At 41.2% G+C, this 25002-nt stretch overlaps 1 protein-coding gene across 3 annotated transcripts in view; it reads left to right on the forward strand.

Annotated features, from left to right (window-relative positions):
* Window positions 1-25002, forward strand: part of ZFYVE9 (zinc finger FYVE-type containing 9) — a 47950-nt gene that overhangs the window by 13289 nt on the left and 9659 nt on the right. For all 3 annotated transcript variants that reach the window (XM_075182091.1, XM_075182090.1, XM_075182089.1), the window contains 9 exons: window positions 3981-4082; window positions 7269-9163; window positions 15160-15259; window positions 17652-17828; window positions 19020-19183; window positions 19886-19997; window positions 21648-21770; window positions 22886-23041; window positions 23292-23516. In XM_075182091.1, coding sequence (XP_075038192.1) covers window positions 4013-4082; window positions 7269-9163; window positions 15160-15259; window positions 17652-17828; window positions 19020-19183; window positions 19886-19997; window positions 21648-21770; window positions 22886-23041; window positions 23292-23516 — 3022 coding nt within the window. In that variant the 5' untranslated portion in view covers window positions 3981-4012. The remainder of the gene's footprint in view (window positions 1-3980; window positions 4083-7268; window positions 9164-15159; window positions 15260-17651; window positions 17829-19019; window positions 19184-19885; window positions 19998-21647; window positions 21771-22885; window positions 23042-23291; window positions 23517-25002) is intronic.

Consider the following 25002-nt stretch of genomic DNA (forward strand, 5'->3'; position numbering starts at 1 on the left):
AACAAATTCATCCTTAATTTATAAGGTATAAGTAGACGTGTAGCCATTTGAACAGCATATTTACATGGTTGAGTGAATTACCAGCTACAAAATGCCTGTAATATGAATTGACATGCCTTGAAATCGGTGATGTGTTATGCAGTGGGTTGGGAACCTTGCTGGTACTTATGTAGTTGACTTAAATGAGGTTAGAGGATAAATAGCTGCGAAATAGGGAGTCAATCAGTGTAGTGGGACATGGCCAGAGCAAGACTGCGCCACATTGTACTGTTTTGGATATTAGGGATGATTAAAGAGTTGTGATACTGACTGTTTTGCAAAATCGGATGTTTGTGGGTCATTATAAATGATTGTAGTGATCTCTGAAAAATAAAAAATATTGTTTGACTGGTATAGGTGAGCTGCAAAGGTAAAATGTCAACGTAAATCTGGCAATCTATGCTTTGATGCCTTTAACAATGGGAAGCTTGGGAACATTACAGTCACATGAAGCTGTGATTGTGATTTGAACTTGAGCATACAGTACGTATGCAATTCTTTTTTTATTTATTTTTTATTTTTATAAATGTGGCCTTTGTTGCTAAGCCATCTATTGTCTATGGTCTTAAGTCTGTCCCCTCCTCCTCTCTTCTCCAGAATGCGTGAGAGCCCTCCCTTCCCTCCTTGAGATGTATGGAAGTTCTTTTACCATTGCTGCTCTGCCTTATAGAAATAAGAAATGAATGCATGCTTTCAGACTTGTTTTGTGGATTCGTTGATATAGGGCATCACCTATGTATAGCTATGTCTGTGCCCTAGTGACATTCAGAACAGGTCCTCAAATAAAACTGAGCGTGAGGGCTTTGTTCCCTGGCTAGAAACTGCTGCACATAGAAGCAACAACTGCTACCTGCGTGCTGAAAACCACGCTGCACTAGTGGATCAGAAGCAAGCCACCTGCAGTTGTGGATCAGAAGCAAGCCACCTGCAGTTGTGGAACAGCAACCCGTATGTCCTGCAGCTGGCAGGCCATGCTGAGACTTGTAGTCATGCAATTACCATAGAACTACAGTTTGCCTGTAGGAAGTAGTTTTACACTTTTTTTAAAATTTTATTTTTTATCAATCATTTTTATTGAGAATTCTCAAAAAATATGGGGTACAGTAAATATAGAGAGAGAGGGGAAGAGTAACAGACAGCAGGGACTGCAAGGGTGAGACCGTCCATAGGGACATGTACATCGAGTAGTTTCACACCCTTGACTGGTTGATCTGATTTACAGAACGCATGTATTTTAGTAGCACATTTTCAAAAGGTGACTGATGGCGGGAGGAAGCCTCCGTGGTGACCTTCTCTAAATGTTCTTGTAGTGGATTTTTAAAAATATTTTTAAAATATCAGACTATGTCTTTTAAAGTCAGTTAAACCACCTTTATGCATGGCACAGGTATATTACATTAAATACTCCTTGGACCTTTTCAGTGAAAGTGAAAGAAATGGAATGACATAGGTGAAATGAATGCAGGGTTGCAGGATGTGAGTTGCTGACCAACATCCTATAGACATAAGTATCCCACCTCTGCTGATTTGATCACTGTAGTGTTACTTCATTCTAACAGAGCACAGCTCGTTCCCAACTGATGCCGTGGCCTTGATTCCCGAATAAAGCCGCTGTATTACTGTGTCATTTTATATGTCCTTTCTTCTGAGAATTGCAAATGGGTCTGTGGTTTAATTTTAGCCGATGTCATTAATTTACGTCGTCCTCCTAAGGGCCTCTGTGTGGAGTAATAGGTCTCTATGTTATTCAGCTCACATCACCAGGAGCGGTATGCTGAAAGTGACCTTATGTAATGAGATCCATCTTCCAGAAAACGCCCCATGAATTGTTCTCTCTGACACACAAGTTGTGGCAATGTTGCACCTTTCTCTCTCATTACTATCAGCCATGCAGTGACCTCCCAGCCTGCGGAGACCCCTGAGAGCTTCTATAACTGTGTATCCAGAAACCCATCATCAAGAAAGACAGCTCCCAGTACAGAGAATTCATAATAAAACCTTCCCCCCCCCCGATACAAATCTCTGTTATCAACGACAATCCCTTCTTATTCTTTATAGTTCAAAATTTGTATAGTTGAAACTATTTGATGTCATTGAGCTTTTGCACTTTTAATCTATGGACTTTTGGTTTTGTGTATAAAACATTAGAGCCACTCCTGCTCCATGCCAGTGCTCCTTATTGACATAGCCGCTTGGAGATGGCAGTGGCGGTACTTAGCACACTGATTGGGCAGTTTATCGTGCTATAGAGTCTGATTAGTGTGCAGATTACCAGAGCCACAATTCTTGCACATATGTCTGATAGCCCCCTAAAAGTAGCTATAAAGCAATCTGGGGTAGCACTGGAAAACAGGATATGTAGGTGTAAAATACCCCGGTGTAGCAGCTTGTATATATATGTATAATATATATATATATATATATATATATATATATATATATATATATATATATATATATATATATATATATATATATATATATATATATTATAGCTTTTTTTGGGAATCCTTTTTTTTTTTGCCCTCAATAATAGCTTTTATTACCAGTTTTTCAATTAAGGGTACAGAAAGCAAAAATAAAAGGAGTTATACAAGAAAGCACTAGGAAAGGGATAAGGGTACGGTACGTACACGTAAGGCAAAACAAGAATTACAGTGAGGTCGGTCAAATCAATGATCACAAACAACACATCTGCAGCATGAAGCAAGGACCCAAGGCATCATTGCGAGATGGCTCCTTGCAAGGCCTGGGAATCATGTGTAATAGGGGTGCATAGAGGTATATTCAAGCCAAATTAACCACTTCATGTGGGGTGGGAGGACATGCATGGTACCCCTAGGTCCTCCATCTCATAACTCAGCTGGACCTTGGAGATGACCTTGGAGAGTGCTTCATGCCTGGGCAATCACGGTTCTGGTAGAGATAAATATATGGCCTATGACGTAGCGGTCTCCCAAGGAGAACTGGGGGGAGAGGTGTAGGAGAACAACCTCTAGAGCAGGGGAATAGTATTCTTGGCGATAGGGCAGACCCCAGGGTGCTCCCAAAATATATGAAAAATATTGCCTGTCTCCCCTCAAAATTTTATGAGCAGGCAAAATTTGGGAATCCCTTTTTTGTGCAACCACCAGAGTTCTCCCTGGCAAATGGGTGTTGGTGTACAATCTATGCAAAGGCTTATTAAAAAATAATTATGACGGTTAACTTTTTTTTTTTTTCCTTCTAGGGGTGCATGAAATACTCAGTTTTTGCTTTCATAGATTCCGATAACTGGTTTTATAAATGTCTCCCACTGCTTTCTGTAGCAACATTCAGCCCTTCTGCAGACATAAGTATAGTGCATTCCGTAATATGTTTTCCAACGGAACATGTTCTATTGTACATCCATTGAGTGTATTCCGTTCATTCAGTTAAATGAAGTCCATGTAACATGTAGGCAAATTGTGCCAAAGTGCATGCTTTTTTTTTTTTTTGTGTGTACTCACTTTAAAACCGCATCCTCAGACATGTAAACAAGTTCTATTATGCTGCACTTTAAAAATGAGCTATGTGACATAAGTGGGGTGTTCTGGGGTTTGACTCATATTATTACTATTGTTGTTTTTTTTGTTTTTTTTAAATGAAACAATTCGGCAGTGCTAAATGTGTTATTTTTACAAGGCATTACCCAAGACGAAGGGGGTTGCTATGTTTAAGAATGGCAATGTTATACAATAGTGTAACTTATGTTCTTATGTAACCCAGCATATCATAATTTTTAGGAATTTTACCAGTGTGACAGATGGAATAATTACTGACCAAGTTAATTACATTTTAATAAGGAAATCCTGAAAATCTGAACTGTTGTGAGTTCTTATGACCAGAGTTGAGAAATCTTGTCCTAAATCTTCACCCCTCCAGAAAACAACGAGTAATTCCGTGACTCACTTCTTTTACAGGCCCAGATCTAAACCTGAAAGTTCCTTGACAAATGGAGAACTATTTTGAGGAAGAATCGTGTAACCTGGACAAAGTATTGGATGAATTTGAAAAAAATGAAGGTACAGTATGGAAAACATAATAATCTGTCTGTCGTAGTGTGGCTGTAGACAACATATGTCTGATTACTATTCTCAGTTGTGATGCAACGAAAAAACAAATTATTTTTGCAGTATGATGTCACTTTGCTCATATGTAATTGTCTGGTCTTGTTTGTTATGCTGTAATGTAACTTTTCTGGCTAACTTCTTTACACAGCGGGAAGGACAGTCACTATATCAGTCTAAAATGTGTTTATATGTCCTGTAAGTTGGTTCCACTTAGCATTTCTAAAATCAGAATTAGCATAGTATGCAAACAGACCATCCGTCGTATATGTAAAGATTCCAAATCCCATGTGTGCTTTTCCTGCAGGTTTTTGTTGATGAAACAATCTTTAAAACCTTTCAACAGATTTTCAATTTTGCATAAAAGCAGTATCTAGAAATATCTGGTACAACCTTCTGTTCTCACCGAGACACAGGCTGAAGGTTATTTTCTAGGAAGACGTTACCTTATGTTGAGACTGTGGATTCCTGTAATTGTCATGTAGGTTACACTTTTATTTCATGCCAAAGGCAGTGATATAATGGCCCCGTTATGCTGTAAAGCCACGTATGTGTTTTCTGCTGCAGTGTGATAAATATGTATGATAAAGGAAGGTACATTGGAGGTATACAGCCTGCACACAACCAATGCTCTTGTACCCAGCAGGAACATTGCTCAGTGTCACGTTGTTGGTTTTAGTGCTGTACATACGCACTGTTGTGAATATGGTGCATAAGGTTTGTGTGTGTGCAATCTGTGTAAACGGCAATATAACATGAAAGCCTTATGTGGAGTTCAACAGATGGGATGTAAATTTTTTGTTTTAACTTTGTATGGTTTCTCTGAAGGGTTTTGCTTAATTAAAATATTTCAACAAATATATGGTCCTTGTGAATTGCAAAGGGACAGGAAGTGAGAACATACGGTTGTTTGCGTTGGAGGTATCCATACATATTCTAGGTGCAAAGCTCACTTGCTAATGTTGTCTTTACTGTTATAAATTCATGCGTGCCATCTAGAACCTGCTACAATGGACTCTCTACAGTGGCTGGTACTGGTGTCTGCTGAAATGTAGCAGTTCGTATAAGTGTTTTGTCATTTTCAAACCTTCAGCAGAAGTTACAAAAAGTTACTGGAACAAATAGTAAAACTGCTTATCTGGCAGTTTGTGTATTACACCTACTCTGTAAGTTTAAAAGTAGAATAGTATATTCAGTAGGAGGAAAGCTGTCATGAGCTGCCAAAACCATCATACACGCACTCATTCTCTCCCGCCTGGATTACTGCAACCTCCTCCTCACCGGCCTCCCCCACTCTCGTCTCTCCCCCCTCCGCTCTATTCTCAACGCGGCCGCAAGACTCATCTACCTCTCACGCCGCTCCTCCTCTGCCTCCCCTCTCTGCCTTGCCCTTCACTGGCTCCCCTTCCCCTACAGAATTCTTTTCAAACTCCTCACCACCACTTACAAGGCGCTCTCCCACTCTACTGCCCCTTATATCTCCAACCTCCTCTCCATTCACACTCCCGCCCGCTCCCTGCGCTCGGCCAATGACCGTCGCCTCTCCTCCACTCTGATCACTTCCCATTCCAGAATCCAGGACTTTTCCCGTGCAGCCCCCCTTCACTGGAATGACCTCCCTCACTCCATCCGCCTCTCTCCCACTCTGTGCTCCTTCAAACGTGCACTCAAAACTCACCTCTTTCTCAAAGCCTACCCATCTACTTAACCCCTTTTTCCTACGCTCATTCTCCCCTCTTTCCCATTGCCTCAACCGGCTCCTCTTGTGCCTGGTCTGTCAACCCTCCCTTAGGATGTAAGCTCGAATGAGCAGGGCCCTCTTCCCTCCTGTCTCCTCACCTGTTCTTCTGCTCCGTGCTTATTGCATTAGCCTGCCTGGAGTTTCTGAAGTATTGGTATTTTTGTTTCTTGTTCTGTATTGTTTCACCCTGTATAGTCTACTGTTTGTACTGTGTACGGCACTGCGGAAATCTTGTGGCGCCTAACAAATAAATGATAATAATAATAATGAGGCAGAAGCAATTCTCTATTTTACACTAAATTAGATATGTGGGTGAAGTTTTGAAACTCACAAGAGTTTCAGACCTGTTTGTCTGATCAGTAATCTGACCTAAAATGACCGCAAGGAAACAGGTTTGTCTCGGTCAGCCGTTGGTGCCGTACATACAATACCTTTGTCACCCAAGGAGCGCATTTTGCGTTTGTTTTTTTTTTTGTTTTTTTATAAAACGGCGAGATATCACTCAAGTAGTTCTGGTTTTTGGAAGTTCATTAGACAAATCTTTGGATCTACGTATCTGTGTTTCTACTGTAAGCAAACCCAATTTATCTTGCGTATCTTTCCATCCTGTTCCTCCATTTTTGCCTTGTACTGCTCAGTTTAACTGCATTTGAAGGGCTTGTCCGCTATAAGGCCTTACTCCACCTTTACCACCATAGACCCAGTTGGTTAATACTGCTGAATAAGACTGTACACGACTTCTGTGGACAATAGTGTGTTTCAGTAGTGGCTCCTGATTGGAGGAAGGTCATGTCCACAGAACCACACCTCCCATCCATAGCAGCTGTCTTATACAGAAATGTTTGCTCTCATTGTTACATGACGTGATGGGGGTAATGTTGACTGATAACGAAAGCCCTTTAATATACAAGTAGCAAAACTGTTCCTATTGGCTATTTTATCCCTATTTTATCTCATTGCTCATATTTTTATAACTTGACTTTTTAGTAGATTTTTTTTTTTCACACAGTACAGTGTCACCCAATTTTTAAGACCTTATTCTGGGTTTAATTTTACGTTAAGTCAACCTATGCATTATATATTCCACACAAGCCAGTAGCTGGAATGTGGTGGATTCTCATAGAGGTAAAACTAATATCTTGGTAAAAGCTATTCGATATCAGAAATACTCTGTTTTCCTCATTGTGTAAAAATATTTCTAGTAAGCAATTTTTTGGGGGTTGGAGGGGGGGTATTATAAATACTTAGGGATAGGAAAATATTATTTGTGTTACATTTACAATTGACTTTTAAAAAGTGTTGTTTTTTTTTGTGAAGAATGTCCTTTTTGTTACTCCTGTAAAGTGCAAAGTATAATTATTTGTGTGTTCAGCTGATAATACAGGTCTTTTGCTTTTCAGATGAGACTGTTTCCCCAAGATTATTGGATGCGAAGTGGAATCAGATCCTAAATCCACCGTCTCACCGACTGACCGATAACCCCACACTGGACAGTGTCAGTAAATCTATCATAGCTATTGAGGAGCACCTCAAAGACAGGTCACCCAGCCTGACGCCCGCACCCAAGGCGCCGTGTGCCAATGGAGAGATTGAATGTGTGGCCACAGACCTCTCCATCATGGTGACAGAAGATACCAACATGGCTGAGAACCAGCTGGCTCACAGCAATGCTCAGCCAGAAATCATATGTAGTACCGCCGCTGTGACCTGCGGAGAGGAGCCCGTATTCGCGGATGGTAAACCTAATATAAGCTGTGCCAAAGGTGCAGTTCCAGGAGAATGTTTGTCGCCTACAAGCCAGCCTGTTGTGAACTCTGAATGGTTTTCTGTGGACAGTGAAAGAACCATGCAATGCCAATTACACGTTATGGACGTTGGTCAACAACCACAGACTAATGCTGACTGTAAAACAGAGATTCAAATCTCTGCTCATACTGATGCTAGTGTTCGTACAACAACACAGGGACATAATAGTGTTAACACTAATACACTTTCTGATGTTTGTGAACATAACCTTAAAGACCCTAAGAGCCCGTACCAAGAATGTGTTCCTGTCTCCCTGTTTGACGGTCTCGAGCGTTTCCCCAGTAACCTCTTTGTCGATAACACCGAGAAAGACAATAAACATCTATACTGTCTGCTTGATGATCCAAATGTAATCCATTCTCAGACTGTAGATGATGTTTGTAGTGAAAAGCAGCTGAAAGTCTCATTCCCTCTCTCTACAGATAAACAGGTTGTTGATGTGTTTGCAAGTGAACACAGTCCTGTTGAGTTTGATCAAATTGTCCTTGGTAATGATGATCTCCAACATGTTGGATCTCCTAAACTTGTGGTGGAGCATGTCTCAAACTGTTGCGTGACTAATGGGGGCTTTATCGCAACGGCTAGTAAAGAGACGCAAGAAAAGGACGAACCGGTTCATGCGAGTGATCAACATAAAGAACTCATCAATGAAGTTGTCTTGGAAACTTCTGGTGGTGATGATAGTGAGGGAAGAAACCTGTCTAATGCTGATAGAACAAATGTATTACTGTCTGTGTACAATGGGTGTGATTCCTATGGAATGCAGAACCCAACTGTAGCTCATAACCCAAAGAGTTTACCATCTAAAGAAGACTCTGTGACAGAGGAGAAGGAAATCGAAGAATGCAAATCGGAAAACTACGCCAATGTTTACGAGCAGAGGGACGACGATGTCACAGAAAGGAGTGGACTTGTGTTAAACATCGGTGGTGACCAATTGAAGAACCATTTGCATAGCCTCTGCAGCCAGGTGGCACCTGTGCATGCGCAGACCTCACCAAAAGCGGCAAGCAACATGCAACCCCTTAGTGTCCCCTATGGTGGAGCTCGTCCAAAGCAGCCAACTCATCTCAAGCTGCAGATTCCAAAGCCATTGTCCGAGATGTTACAAAGCGACCTGGTCCCCCCCAATGCCGGATGTAGCTCCAAAAATAAAAATGACGTGTTAAACAAGTCGAATCGGAGTGAGAACCTAGTGTCTGACGCCCTCCGTGATGAAGCTGCACTGCGCAGCTCCGTTATGGATGCCAACGGTGACCTCCTTGGAGATTACAGGGGCCCCAGCAGCCCATGCCTTGCAGTGTCCCCAGAGAGCCCCGATAATGACCTACTTGCTGGGCAGTATGGGGTTCCCACTGCCAAGCCGTTCACAACTCTGGGGGAGGTGGCTCCAATCTGGGTCCCTGATTCCCAAGCGCCAAACTGTATGAAGTGTGAGGCCAGATTTACATTCACCAAAAGGCGGCACCACTGCAGAGCGTGTGGGAAGGTATGTGAATAGGTATGGGCTGCTAATAAGTTTACTGAGGTCAGAGCGGACCTTCTCATACATGTTCTATATTGTTTTGGAGGGTGTCTGTCATACAGTCATGTGTGTGTCATAAGTTACTGGCAAATGTGAGATGACGTAGGAATATTAATCTTGGATAATAAAGAGTACAGCTTTGGAAAGAAAAGACCCGTCATAATTTAGTGTAATAGTGTATAGTGTAATGCCAGACATAAGCTAACTTTTAATGTTCTCCCCCTCCTATATTGTCATGGTTATGGGACCCCAATGATTGACGTGTAAGGGGCATTTAGATTGAAAAGTTAGAATATTTATGGAGTTCTCATATTTGTTTAATTGCACAATAAGCTTCCTCCCGTAAGAAGCAGAACTGCTTGGTTCCCATGTCTCTGATCTCCATGGCGATTTTATCCAAAGCAATTTATAAAAGGATAATTATTACCACCTAATGGCTTTTCATGTATTCATGGCTGTATTGTGTTCATTGCTCAACAAAGGCATATAATTTGCAAAGTGAACTAAGCTACCCATAGTGTCCATACAAAGTGCAGTCAATCACCCCCCACACACATCCTTCAAGAGGTAGGCACCCTGAGATAACCTTTTGGGAACCATCTCAGTGAATAGACTGCATTTGTGGAGAGGTCTTACCGGAAAGTGGATTGTACGTCATCAGATAGTGACCATGTTTGAGCGGATGAGGGCAGGTGTTTGGTGTGGGATGGTATGTTTTGTGCTAACTATTGTCACATTGGCTAGGGTTACCAACACAATTTGTTCTGTGCTGTATTTCCTGATGTGAACAGTAGTGCTACATTTGTACATCACCCAGTCTTTTTTTTTTTTTTAAGTATTGACTACCACATTGTTTTTTTTCTTGTGATATGCAGAAATTGTTTTTAATAGTATATCACCTGTCTCAAATATTAATATATTTTTTTCTATTTACTTAATAACTACTCTAAGGAAAAGTAACAACAAATGCCAATAAACCACTACTCGCATGCTCTCTGCTGTAAGGTGCAGAATAGACAACAGGCAAATAAACCATTTTGAATTATCGCTGAATGATTGGATGTGTTTCATAAACTGAATTATGACTATAAACAGATCCTGCCCAGCTCTCCCAGCTGTCATCTGGCCGTGTTCCTCTCCCACTGCGCTTATAGAAGGGGTGGCGAGTGTAATAACAAGGTATAGGGCCTATTGAGGAAAATATACTGTATAATCTTTATGTTTGCACTAAGAAATGTGCTCCATTCAATCATTCAGCTTGAGTACTGTGTGATTTAAGCTGGGCTTATTCAGCGCTTTGTAAGCATTTCATTAGGTCGATTTCCGTTTCAAAAATACTGCAAACACGAGTCTTGTGATTGTGAGGCCATGTATCCATATGTGTGTTTGACATTTTATTTTCCGTTTTTTAACAATATTCTTATTTGGATTTCAATACAAAAACTAAGTTGGGAGAGGGTACAGAAGACGAGAGAGGATGAGAGGAAACGGGATGGCATTCCCAAACTATTGATGTAGCATTGAGTGGCCTATGTACAGTTTAATTCACTGGATAACAATCAATCTTATACTTGTAAACAGGCAATAACAGTGGATTCACCAACAATGGGAAAAGTGTACCCAGCGAGGAGTAAGGGTAGCGGATAGGATTGGGGAATGTTAGTATGGGCGGACAGGGTGAGGGTAAAGGGTGAGAAGGTAGAAAGTGAAGGCAGTGTTTACTAGGCAAGTAGCTCATGCTTATGTAAATGCTCATGATATGCGTTCCAGGTACCAGTCAATTTATTAGGGTGCTTGTGAATTATGCTAGTTTTGTGTTTGATTGTGAATTGATTTTATTTGCCAGACTTTATTAATTACCACATTCAGTGCAGGGATTTTTCCTTTCTTCCAATTGCCCGCTATCAGGCAACTAAGCTGCGTTAAGGATATGTCCTGAGCTAAGCTTGGGTACAACTGGGATTGAAAGTGGTAGGAGTCAGTATGCTGGGTCAGAAGGGAGTTGAGACAGAGTAACTTATTTGAGACAACTTCACCGTACAAGGGACAGGGTGCCCCCCCCGTTCAGTCTCTTGAACAGCGATCTCTCAAATTCGGATAAATTGCTCCTAGTTGAGACTGGACTTCATAACATCAAAATAAAAGTTTATAAAGTTTTTATAGTGGGGGATGTATTATAATTGCTTGTACTCTATCCAAGAGATACATTGTTTGCCCCAGTTTTGTAGATCCTTTTTTTATTCCATTTATTAATGCCAGAAAGTTAATACCATATAATTGATCATAGTTTTGGTCCGGTAGTTTCCAAGATATTTAAATTCATAAGTTTGCCAGCGAAAGCCATAGTGTTATCCTCAATATGTTGCTGTGTTTCGAGAGACATATTGAGGGTTAGATTTTCTGTTTTCATACTGGTCATAATTTTCCACTACAAGACGACACCATAAAGGTACCCACTTGAATTAGCATAAACAACTGTCGCATGGAAAGGTGACAGCGGATTCATAGTGCAGCGCTCTTATAGCACAATTCTATGTGGAAGCCTCATGACAAGTGTATGGAATGTGCTAAAATACATCTGTATGGAGTCCATCTGTTTTGGTAAAGTATCTGAAACCCAGGAGTGAAAGGAAGTGGGTAAAGTACTTTGTCTTACATAGTAAAGGGAGATTCCAAAACTCGATGTAGATGCTTATTTTGTTTATGTGACTAGGGGGGTATTCAATTGTTGCTTTTAACGCGCTAAAACAAAAAAAAACGAGCGCTCGAAAAATATTACAGTTTATACGGTAATATGCGCGTAAATACCGTTAATACGGTAGTTTACTCGCTGAATTTCAGCGAGATGAAATTTAGCAAGTAATTACCGTATTAACGCTAATATTTTTAGAGCGCTCGTTTGAGAGCGTTAATGGCAACAATTGAATACCCCCCATGTACTAACTGGTTGTTATCCAAAAAAAGGGCAATATTTAAACATTCTAGCAAAAAATAAGTCTATGAAGCTTTGTATCTGGTGTTTCAAACCATCAATAATATTGACTAGTTCTGCGTTATGTGCTTCTGTGCCTACTGTTTGTTTCTTATTATTCCGCTGAGGGTCGTCCTGCCAGTGATCCGGGACCTGGACACAAGAAATGTCACTTCTGCTTCTACTGTTGATGTAGGAGGATAAACAGTAGCTAGATCTGCTACATTCTGTGATTCCCCCCCCTGCCGAGTCATCCTCCCTCGGTGGCTTTAGTAGAAGGACTCATCCTCCACACTGAAAGAACTCGTTTAAAATAATAACAGTGTTCCACATGACTGTTTACCCACAAAGCTCCATGCTTGGCTTCGGGAACATTAATTGTTGGCCACGAGCAGCAACTTCCTAACTCTCGTCCCTATTGAACTTGTAATGGAGAGTATGGTAGGAGTCAAATCGGTTTGGAGGTGGCTTCGTGGTTCACAAGCTTCTCAATGTCCATGCTAAGCATAGTCACGCTATTCCTGCTTCTTTCACTTGCCAACTTCCTGTCTGAAAGCTGGAAGTTATCCGCATGTTCAACCCAAACAAATGTTAAAATACATATGTAAGCGCTTGTTATGTGTTTACAATGTGTTCCCATTAAGATGAATGCTATGACTCTGAAATGGAAGAAGAAATGTTCAAAATAACCTCAGTGCAAGGTAAATGCAAGTAAAAGTCCAAATATGTATTGGCCTGTTGGGTAGAATTATTTTCTCATTGTCCATTTGCATTCATTTCACTGGTGTAAAGGAAAAGGTTGTAAAAAAGCATAATTTGTAGCCTATTTGAGTATCTGGCCTTTTACATGTCTTGTTCAAGTGAGCACTTAGTAAACATTTCCGTGAAAAATACTGTAGACATTGATCCCTGTGTCTGCAAGTAACTGCTGTTCACACAGATGACAGTGTAATCATTGCCCCATACAGGACCCCCTCCCCCAGCTCCACCAGCCATTGCACTTAGAAGTGGGGAATGTTTCCTTGGAATGTACAGCGGTAGCTGGTGATCCCCAGATGGGGATAGCTGCTGGGGGGTGGTGGGGAGGGGAGTAGTGTGACCAGAGTGGGAAAATAAACAGACACCGGTGATTGCTAGATGAGGAAGAGACTCTGGCCCCTGTGTCTGGCTGATTAGGTTCAATGATTCCACAGCAGCTAAACAGCCGCAGGTTGCTCAGTTCTGATGTATACAGGATTGCTTAGGCAAAAGTATTTTGAGTCTGTATGTTATTTACAGGTTGTTTCACACTGACGGCTCTAATGTTCTAAAATATACGCTGTATTCTAACATAAATGGGGTGGCCTTATTTGAATTGTTTTGTAGCAGCCCTGAAGTGGGAGCTTGCTATAGAGTCTGGTTCTGATTCTATGTGTTTTGCGTGGATTTCCTCCCGTTGTACAAAAACATACTGGTAGGTTAAGTGGCTGCTGACAATGCTGGAGCCTAGTCTGTATGTGTTTAGTCTGTGGGAATTTAGATTGTAAGCTCCAATGGGGCAGGGGCCGTTGTGAATGATTCAGTTCTCTCTGTATAAACATTTATACATATGTGGGTGTAGTAAGAAGGTTATTGATATGAGTTGATATTGGATTAATGCTTACGTTGTTATGTGAGAAGCGTAATGAACTACATGGAAGTTTACATTTTTGATTGGATGCTGGATAAATATAGATATGAGGCAGCACAGTGGGCTAGTGGTTAGCACTTCTGCCTCACAGCACTGGGGTCATGAGTTTGATTCCCGACCATGGCCTTATCTGTGTGGAGTTTGTATGCTCTCCCTGTGTTTGCGTGGGTTTCCTCCGGGTGCTCTGGTTTCCTCCCACACACCAAAAACATACTGGTAGGTTAATTGGCTGCTATCAAAATTGATCCTAGTCTTTCTCTGTGTGTGTGTGTTAGGGAATTTAGACTGTAAGCTCCAATGGGGCAGGGACTGATGTGAATGAGTTGTCTGTACAGCGCTGCGGAATTAGTGGCGCTATATAAATAAATGATGATGATGATATGAGGTGCAGTGGATACATTTGTTGATAGGACAGTATTTTCATTAATAGGGAATACTGGATAGGTATGTACAGGGAGGTGGTAGTGGGGGGCTGTATTATGCATGTAATTATCGGAGGGAATACTGTATATAGTTTTATAGAAATGAGAGGATACGGAATAGATGTTTATAGAAATAGAAAATATAGAGGGGTGTACTTGGTAAATGTTCACCGATACAGAGGGGCACTTTTTGATATAGTTGCTCCTGGTCTAATGCTGTCTCTTTCTCCATTTATGCTATTGTCTTTTTTTTTTTTCTTCTTCTTTTATTTCTCCCCGAGTCCTTTTTTATTTTAATGTTCCCCTTTCATTTTTCTTCCATTAAAGCCCACCAGTATTTTATCATCGGTGTCCCCTTCCTTTGTCTATTGGATTTACGACTTAGTCTTTCCAACTTCCTCCCCTGGTTTCTCCTCTCTCTGTTTATTATTTAAAACATTTATTATTCATCACAAACGTTTTTGTAGCAGCATCCAATGAAATCATAAAGTACAGTAACACATTTCATTTTTGATAAATACTATTTTGAAAAGATAAGAGAAACCTCCCCAACTGGCTCATACTTGTATAAGACTTTCAATGGTTAATTCACAAGATCACAGTGCTCCATGAATCAAAGATTTCTCAACATCACTGTTGCCAAGTAGACTATTTTTAGGCACCTACACATGTTGAAATAAATGGATTCCATACTTTTTTCTCTTTTTTTTTAATAAATATAAATCTGACTTTAGTTGTGAAAGTTCTACATATAAGAACGTCTGCATGGAATATTTCAGACAGGTAATCAAAGGGCTTCATGTAGGTGAAATGTTTAATTAATTTCTTACACCTGTGTGTCCATATGTTTGTTTCAAGTACATGGTAGACTGGTTAACTGTCGTTCCCTTATTTTCAGGTATTCTGTGCCACCTGCTGCAGCCTCAAGTGCAAACTATTGTACATGGATAAGAAGGAGGCCCGTGTGTGTGTCATCTGCCATTCTGTGCTCATCAATGGTAAGGCCAACAACAAGCAGCATAACGTTCTCACAGGCGTGCCTGACGCACGCAGCTTGTGCAGTCTTGTATTGCTTACATTGTGGCTGGTATCCGAGCTGTGGGTAGCTGGAAACAATATCTGATGGATCATCTAGAAATGTAACAATGATTAATGCTGTATGTGAAGCTTGGGCTGTGAGATAATGTGATAAGTTGTCGCTCACCTGTTTGATTGTTGTTTTACTTTATTGTTCATAGTAATATGTGGAAAAGGTTGGTGCTATAAAAATAAAGGATAAGCTTACAATTATCAGAATTATTGCCATCATCTTCCAGTTATTATTCACATTGCAGTGCTTCACATGTGTCTCATAGCTGCTGCATGTATGCCCCTTCCTCTGTAATTATCTTTTAAAGCTCAGAACTGCTCTCTCATAATAGCAGTGTGTGGTGTATAGGAGTAAATGGTTTTCTCATGAAGAGCAAGTTCCTGAAATGTTTGTGCATATGTGGATGACTAGGCTGCAGTTTAAGTTTAGTGTCACTATAAATGTGACCTAATTAAACAGCAATTTATATTTAAGGTATGTTTGAATAGGACAGTCTTGGATGGCCTGTGGCTCTCCAGGTGCTGTGAAACTACAAGCCCCAGAATGCTTTGCCAACATAGCTCGTAGGGTGTGCTGGGACTTGTTGTTTCACAACACCTGGAGAGCTACGGTTTTAGTAGTAACAGAGCAGCCTCTATGGCCACTCCAGGATAAATGAACAAACACAGGCATCCGTATTAATCAGGGGTTGAAGTGAAGATACATGTGATCATTACGCTTGAAAGTGAGACTAAAATGTACGTAGTGTCCTCTATCTGTATAGTAACAATAGGCGAAATGCACTTGTAGCCAAAATGAAGCAGCACACTAATTAGCCGGTGCCTGCATTTCAATTTAAGCAGAGCTGGTAGAATTATTCCAGTAGTTTATACACTATTTATTCTGACTTTGTATTGCTCATGGATTTGAGGGAGCACTGAAAATGTCTCTGAAATGTTCTGCTATGTACTTTTCCCACCCTGGAGCTCTGATGTGAGTATTTTGTTTAATGTGTACATGCTGCATGTGTGTGTTCCTGAGGTGTTACAGACTTCTGTCTGGGGTAGTCCTTGCTGGTTTTGCACCATCTAGTAAGAGGAGTGTAAGCTGTGATATCTACCAATAGATAAAGATGTGGACAGGATGTTGGTGAAGACAAACATTGGCTGACATGTTGGTGCATTCCAGCTTTCCCTCTAGAAGATGTCGGTTACGTTCCCCGTTACTGGATGATACCTGGTGGAGATCTTGGGTTTTCCTAAGGTTTTTTTGTTTAGTGCTTCTGTCACTCAATGGGATGGCCGCCGCCTTCTACATTACATCCAAATGCTTTATTTGCCTTATTTACTTTTCTTCACGTCTTAAATGTTTCCTTGATTATATGTTTCTCTCCAGTTACATTTCTTTTATATACCTTCTTTCCTGAGTATTAAGATCTCCAAATGCTCCTCAACCCTTCTTTAATCCTTCCCTTTCCAGTCAAGAGTTTTGTCTTTCATCTGTTTCTTTCTTTATAATCTACCTGGCTTAATATATTCTGATTAAATCTGTGCTCTGCTCTCTGTACTTTATTTTATCTGTGTAAGCTTAGTCTCTCTCGCACGCTCCTTACTCCGTTTCTTTCTCTCTCCTCTGTTCCTCGACTCTCAGACCTGCCAATCTGAGCCTGGTTTTGATTGGCTCAATGGGTTGGTGGTATGCCCTATATTATGCTCTGCCGTTTAGCAGTCAGGTTACACTGTATAATAATCAAAAAACTGTGATCACCATGCACTACACTTATATTGTTCAGTATCCTGTCAGTGCCCTGTGAGCCAATCAGATGATCAGCATGCTGACAGCAACAGAAGTGTGCTCATCTGACACAGTGACCTGTGCTACTGAGAATCAGGGCTGCCTGTGACATGAGGGGAATGAAGACAAGCCCCACAAACTGTAGTGTGAAATAGTTATGTGAGTCTCCTGTCACACTGGTGCAGAAGATTATGGTGTAAACAAACCCTCTGTATGAAACAAAGCTCATAAATCTAATTTATTCTTTTCTATACAAGTTTTTCCTTATATCGTGACAAACGTTCTGGGTGCTGCCTTGTTCAGACATCAGAATACATATGTCCTTTTCATGCATAATGCAAAATATCTCTAATTCCTGCAGATTATAACTTGGTCCACAGTAGGTGTGGAGCGCTCCCATCTCCTGCTCTACCTGAGCTTTATATCTCATGTTGCTTAGTCAGCTGCTGTGCTTAAGGAAGCTCATCCTTGCCCTAAGGACACTTACCACGTAGATCATTGTGTGTAAACCTCCTTGTACCTTTCAGCTCAAGCTTGGGAGAACATGCTGAGTGCATCAGTGCAGAGCCCAAACCCCAACAACCCTGCTGAGTACTGCTCTACGATCCCCCCCATGCAACAAGCACAGGCCTCAGGAGCCCTCAGCTCCCCGCCTCCTACTGTCATGGTGCCAGTGGGCGTCCTAAAACATCCAGGAACTGAAGGTGAGGCCATGGACTGCCCTAAGTTATTAAAAGCCTAAATTGCGGCACAATGGTGTTCTGGTCTGTTTATAGATATGCATGTTGTTGGTTAGTTAAGACTGCTTATATTTACATAAATAGGCAGTGGGATGAGATTTGGCTTTGCTTGTTGAGAAGGGGATACATTCCTCCTGGTGTTCCGGCCTTGCTCTGAGGTGTGTCACTTGGACTTCCTGAGCATTCCATTCTCTCCCTAGAGGCTGCGTGCTGATTTATTTCATTGTTTATGTGGAATGTTTAGCTAGGAAACTCCTAAGTGTAGTCTCTGGCCATAAAATACCTTTATAACCACAGGTGTTTCAGGAAGTATCTTAGGCACCTTTGTTAAGCCACACTGATACAAATGCTTTAAGTAACCCAAATTAAATAAGTGTCAATCGGGACCTTACTTGTGTAAACTGTAGAGGTATACAGGGAACATAGAACAAGCTTGTACATACTGTTTTTCACACGTTAAAGCTGGGTACACACTACAGAAAATTACTGCAGATGCGATTTTTGTAACGATTTTATCAACAACTGAGATTCATGTGTATACAATATACACTATTTACCTTCAGATTTGTGATCTTCATCTGTCATAACCATCTGCTGAAAAGATCTATGGACAGCTATCTACTGGCAAAGCATGCTGGGGCTTGTAGTTTCACAACACCTGGAGTGTCACAGGTTAGCCATCACTGCTCTATGGAGATCTGCCTACACTTCTGGTCGGGAGTGCATACACGCTTCCACAGTTTCCCGACATTGTTTCATCGTTGATCGTGATTTTTAGTCTGTTTATAAAATCAAATCCAACGATACAATGTGCTTTTGTACGATGATCGTGGGAGTGTACAAACTCTTGCAGTAACGGACCTAACAGTCGTTTATTGTTCGATTGGCACAATAATTGGTTAAAGAAACTTGTAGTGTGTACCCAGCTTAAGCAGTGTGTCTGTAGAATTATGATGACACAAATGTGATTGTTGCAGCAGGCCGCTAGACAGGTGTGAGGTCCTCACAATTATAATTTCATCATCTGTGTGGGGAGCACAGACGTAACTAATGGGGTTATGTTTAGTTGCATCATGGGAATTGGTCAGAACATTCATAGGGTGTTTTTATCCTTGCAGAAGCGAGATAAATAATGATGCTGTTTTTCCTGTATAGGGTCACAGTCCAGAGAACAGAGAAGGGTCTGGTTTGCCGATGGGATTTTACCAAATGGGGAAGCTGCCGATGCAGGGAAAGTGAGCGCAGCCCCGGCAGCCGGAACCTTAACCGTGTCGCATGATGCCAACAAATCCACTCCTAGCAACTCCCCAACTTCAGAGGTAATGTCCCAGGACAGGAGATATACTGTATATTGGTAGTTTTACAATGAAGGCAGTAGAGCTCCCTCTACTGGTGCTATGGCATACAACCCCCACTTTGACCAAATATCTAAGCACAAACATATCATCTGCACTCTCCTTTCCCACCTAGCTGTAAAGGCTTTTGTGACTCATTTTCTATCCATAGTGGGCACACCCTGTATGTGTCTCAATAGTCTTATTCATATGAGAAATGTTTTAAGGGGAACATAACTAACTCTAGTGTGAATTACTTGTCATGTCATTCTGCCGGCTGTTATTGTATAATATCAGATTGTTGTGTAATGATTAAAAAAAGTAAATTAAATACCACATGACAAGATGAGTCAGGAGGAGGAGGAGTGGGTTTACTATATAGTGACCCCCTAATGCCATCTGTACCGCTGACCACTTATACCACCGTTTTCTGGTTCCCCAATGAACAGTTTAATTTGTGCAGTCACATCGATTTAATCAGGTCACTAAGCCATAAAATCAGCAATTGCCTCACATACATTACAGCTTTGATCTAACGGAGCAGAGAGATCTCTTCGATGCATGCACATTCTAGAGCGATGTTGAATAATTTCTGTAATGATCAGATTGTAATATGTGTGGACAGATACAGAACCAGCCACGTCTGTGCCGACCTCAGGCTTCTCCTCTCCATCTGTTACTTTCCAGGCTGAGAGCACATCTGGGTTCTGCGGCAGTATCACTCAGGTCGGCAGTGCAATGAACCTTATACCTGAGGACGGTCTTCCACCTATCCTGATCTCCACCGGCGTGAAAGGAGGTGATTGGGGGATAAAAATGTGTCTGTGTTTTTGTGTTTTTTTTGTTTTTTTTTAAGAATCTGGTCAGGGACAAGCGAGGTATTTAACTGTGTCACTAATGCTTCGGTGTTACTGATGTGTCCTGTGTAATAATGTGTCTAGGGCTATGTTTCAGCTTAATGTGGTGTTAGTAATTCATTTTGTACAATGTTGTAGAATTATTTGGGGTGACAAGTAGTGATATAAACAAAACGGTGCAGAAACGCTTCTTAATCGCATCTCCTATTGAGATTAATGTCAATTTTCTGCTTCACTGATGTGCATAAGACTCCCTGAAATAGAACCAGCAGTGTTAAGCCCCTAGTGTAATGTGTGCTTTTCAGTTTTTGCAGTAATTGAGAAATACGACCCATATCTGACACTATGGTGTTCAGAGTCCGTAACCCAGTTAGTGTATGACAGAAGGATGACCTAGTTGTCGGTGTGATGCTAGAGATGTACACCAGTTTGTGGTGTGTGTTTATAAGGTAGTGCTTGCAATATAAATTGTATATAAGTGTGGTCTTACTGTCCATTATACGGTGGTGCATTTGTTTTGTGTGTTGAGTTTTTACAAAACAAAAAAACAACCATTTTAAATCTTTCTTATTGCACTGCATCCAGTAACAATCTATACAACACAACTGTTTGTTAGAATAATTCTATTGCCCTTGTATCATCATCATCACCATTTATTTATATAGCGCCACTGATTCCGCAGCGCTGTACAGAGAACTCGTTCACATCAGTCCCTGCCCCATGGAGCTAACAGTCTAAATTCCCTAACATACACACACACACACACACACAGAGAGAGTGAGACTAGGGTCAATTTTTTTTTTTGATGGTAGCCAATGAACCTACCAGTATGTTTTTGGAGTGTGGGAGGAAACCGGAGCACCCGGAGGAAACCCACGCAAACACGGGGAGAACATACAAACTCCACACAGATAAGGCCATGGTCGGGAACTGAACTCATGACCCCAGAGCTGTGAGGCAGAAGTGCTAACCCAGTGCTGGGCAAACTCAGTCCTCAAGGGCTACCACCAGTTCATGTTTTTAGGATTTCTTTAATCATGCACAGCTGAGTTAATCTATTTGACTGGGTTAGTAATTATCCCAGCTGTTTCTACAGACAGAAATCCTAAAAACAAGAACTGTTGGTAGCCCTTGAGGACTGAGTTTGCCCACCACTGTGCTAACCACTAAGCCACCGTGTTGCCCTATAACCTTTAGATCTCCATATCCTGATAAAATATTAGTTGCTTTCACCTTCAGTTTAATTTAAATGTAGGTACACGTGGCCATATAACTTTAGCTAAAGCTACATATTGGTGCCTTCGTTTTTATTTCTTTTTTTTTGTAAACCAAATTATTTTCATTATCTTTGGATACAACACAGAACTGTTCCAAGGATGCAAATGTTTTCAATGAGTCGCATTTAAGGGCATTGAATATAAACAGTTTTGCCTGGTAGATATAGGGTCCATTGTAAAAAAAAAAATCACAGATGACACCCGGAATGATGGTGATGTAACAAGGGCTAGAGGCATGCACATGATAGCAGATGAAAGACTCTGAGGGTGGGAAAGTTCTATAACTACGTTGGTGAATTGTGTCTCTCCCTGCAGATTACGCCGTGGAGGAACGACCCTCCCAGATGTCCGTCATGCAGCAGCTGGAGGATGGGGGACCCGATCCCTTAGTGTTCGTCCTGAATGCAAACCTTTTGGCAATGGTGAAGATTGTGAATTGTACGTCATGTTGTTCAGTCTGCGGTGTTTGCCAGGCATTGCTTCAGTCAGAGCTGCTCTGTTTGGAGACCTGTTAAAGTGGGCTTGTTCACCTTTCTTACAGTGGAGGCAGCCATTTTTCTGGGCTGAACCAACATTCATGACCATGGAGCCTGTCCATTCACTAGGAACTAGTGACGTCAATGAGGCACAAAGTTCCTAGTGAATTAATAGGTTGAATGTTGTACCACTATATGTAAGTGACGAGACCACTTTAAGCTGGTTTGTCTGATTGTATTTCTGACATACTTTTAATAACGTACACCAGTCTATATTTAGGCTATAACCTCAAACTAGATAATTACTTGAAGTCATCATGTGGAAGCAAGGAATGTAGTTAGTGATATAATGTGAGAATTCCGTCATTAAATCTTCTCTTTATTAAGTTGGCCACATACCTGGCGATATCGGTGAAATCACTTAGTATTGATGCTCGTGTGTTCCCAAAGTTAGACTGATGCTTGAGAATAAGCAAAACCTATTTATTAGATCACTATTGGGCATTTCTTTTTAGAAATCTGGTTGATTTAGAATCTTCTGACTGCAGTAATTGGTCGCATGTTTTCTGCAAGTGACGCGGATGTACGACCAGAGCACCATATTGTTGGGTTTATAGTCACTTGGAGCACATCCATGGCCTTCATTACTGCTGGTACTGCTCTGTTTTCTAATTGAGAGCATTCTAGTAAGCAGAATAAATAATCTAGATCACAAAATAAAACTTGTTTTACAGTAATCCATATGAGAGAAAATATTGTTCAGTTGTGGAGTGTAATGAAGAGAATTCCTGTCATCTATTTTGTTGGATTTTTAAGGTATTTCCATCCTGCTGAAATTTTCTTTCACCTAAACTCTTCTCTGAGGGCCATCTATAGAGTGCAGTTTTACCTACTCTTCCTCCATGTGTAATATGTTATAATTGACCTGCCACTTTAGTCAGCCAGTCACAAGACAGTTAGGAACGGGTGTGGAGCGGACAGCTGCACCATGAAGATGGGATGGTTGGTGGTGACCCTGTGTGACGGACATTTAGCCAGGACGGGATCATTGAGTACAATGTATTCTGCCTCCTGCAGATGTGAACAGGAAGTGTTGGTGTTTCACCACGAAAGGGATGCATGCGGTAGGACAGGCGGAGATCGTTATCCTGCTGCAGTGTCTGCCTGATGAGAAGTGCCTGCCCCGGGATCTGTTCAGTCACTTTGTGGAGCTCTATCGGGAGGCCTTGGCAGGTAACCGGAAGACTACGGGGGTTGCTAAAGATAAGGACATTCTTATAATTCACTCTGACTAGTGGGCAAACTTGTAATTGTTTAGAGAATGTTTAAGATCATTCTCATTCTGGGTTATTGTGCTTGTGGGATGTATTGTCCAAGCATTGTCAGGAACACTGTGCCTGATACATTGATGTTCTCCTGATTAGTGACCAGCTGGTTCTAACCCCCGTGTTCCGTATGATTTGTGTCTTTTATTCCCTCTTAGGTAACATGGTGGTAAACTTAGGTCACTCATTCGTGAGTCAGAGCTTTTTGGGCAGTAAAGAGCATGGAGGATTCCTGTATGTAACACCCACTTACCAGTCCCTACAAGACCTGGTCCTCCCGGCTCAGCCATACCTGTTCGGAATACTCATCCAGAAGTGGGAGACACCGTGGGCCAAAGTGTTCCCTATGCGGCTCATGCTGCGTCTGGGGGCTGAGTACAGATGTGAGTAGAGACCTTACAACACCTAAACACATCTTTATCTGTCTTCACTTCCAGATTAATGGCTCATTGTCCACTGTGATAGGTCATTTATTTGCTAATCGCACCATGAGCTCATGATCATATATATAGTATGGCTTTGTGTACAGCCTTTATGACTTTAACCTGGAATAGATTTCTGACTGCTGATTATTTGGGTGTTAAGGAGTATACATAGTATATTAAAAAATAACCTCTGCTTAGTTGAGCCTGTTTCCCTCTGTCAGTTCCATTCATGTAGAAGGATGACTGGACTATTGGGCTACTTTCTGCCCATTTCTGTATGGAATATGTTGTCCTAAAGGGAAACTAAAATATTAGGCTGATGAACTTCTGATCAATAACTTACATTGGGTGTCCGGCTCTCACACACAGTGCAATGCAAAAGTATTCAGACCAATGCTCTAAATTTTACTGAAAAACAAACTGTACATATTGTTATTTGCATAGGCATTTAATCCTCACTAATATTTTGAGAGCCAGCTCTTCAGTAATAACTGTAACATTCTGGGGAAAGGATGTAACAGCGTTTCACGCATAAGGAGTGATTTTGGCCCATTCTTCCAGGCAGACTTGCTCCAAGATTTTCAGGTTAGTTTGATGGCGGTTGTGCACTCCCAGTTTACAAATAGTACCAGAAATTCTCAGTTGCATTGAGATCATTGCTTTGACTGGGCCATTGTAGGACATTCACTTGTCTTTATTGACTCACTGCAGTGTTTGGCCTTGTGTTTGGGGTCAATGTCCTGCTGGACGGTGAGCTTGTCACCCAAGCTTCAGTTTGTATTAAAGTGAAATGGGTTCTCTTGCAGTATTTACAGTATTTACCTGCATTTTGCACCTTCCATTCTTAAACACACCCAGTCCCTGCTGATTAAACACGGCCTAATGCCACCATCACACTTCACTGTAGGTATGATGGTTTGAGAGGTCTCGGCAGTGTTAGATTTGCACCACACATCGCTCTAAACTTTTGCCAAAAGCATTTTGTCTCATCTGACCACAAAACCTTTTCCCACAATGCATTTGGGCCACTGATGCATTTTAACATCCTCCAGACGTCTGTATGATGGAGCAGTCTTTTTCCCTCTATCTCTTTATGTGAAGGCCCAGCATTTGAATCTGGTTTACACTGTGACATCTTTGCCTACAATTCTGTCTGGTTTACTAGTCCACAGAATTAAATCTAACGACTTCACGACTGTGATTTATTTAAGCATATAAACTCCTAGGGTGGATAACAGACATTTGAACGGTCTCAGCTGAAGGATGGTCGCTTCATCCAGATATAGCTCAACAAGCTGTTTCTTCTTTGGGATTGTCAGGAGCTAGACCGATCCAGGTCTTATACTCTATGATGAATGATCTTCAAAGGGCCTTTGTCAAAGTATATTTACATCTTTCTCTAGATTGTTCTTGAGTCTCAATTACCTCTTTTTTTTTTTACCTT

Source organism: Mixophyes fleayi, chromosome 8 (genome assembly GCF_038048845.1).
Source record: "Mixophyes fleayi isolate aMixFle1 chromosome 8, aMixFle1.hap1, whole genome shotgun sequence".
NCBI lineage: Eukaryota > Metazoa > Chordata > Amphibia > Anura > Limnodynastidae > Mixophyes > Mixophyes fleayi.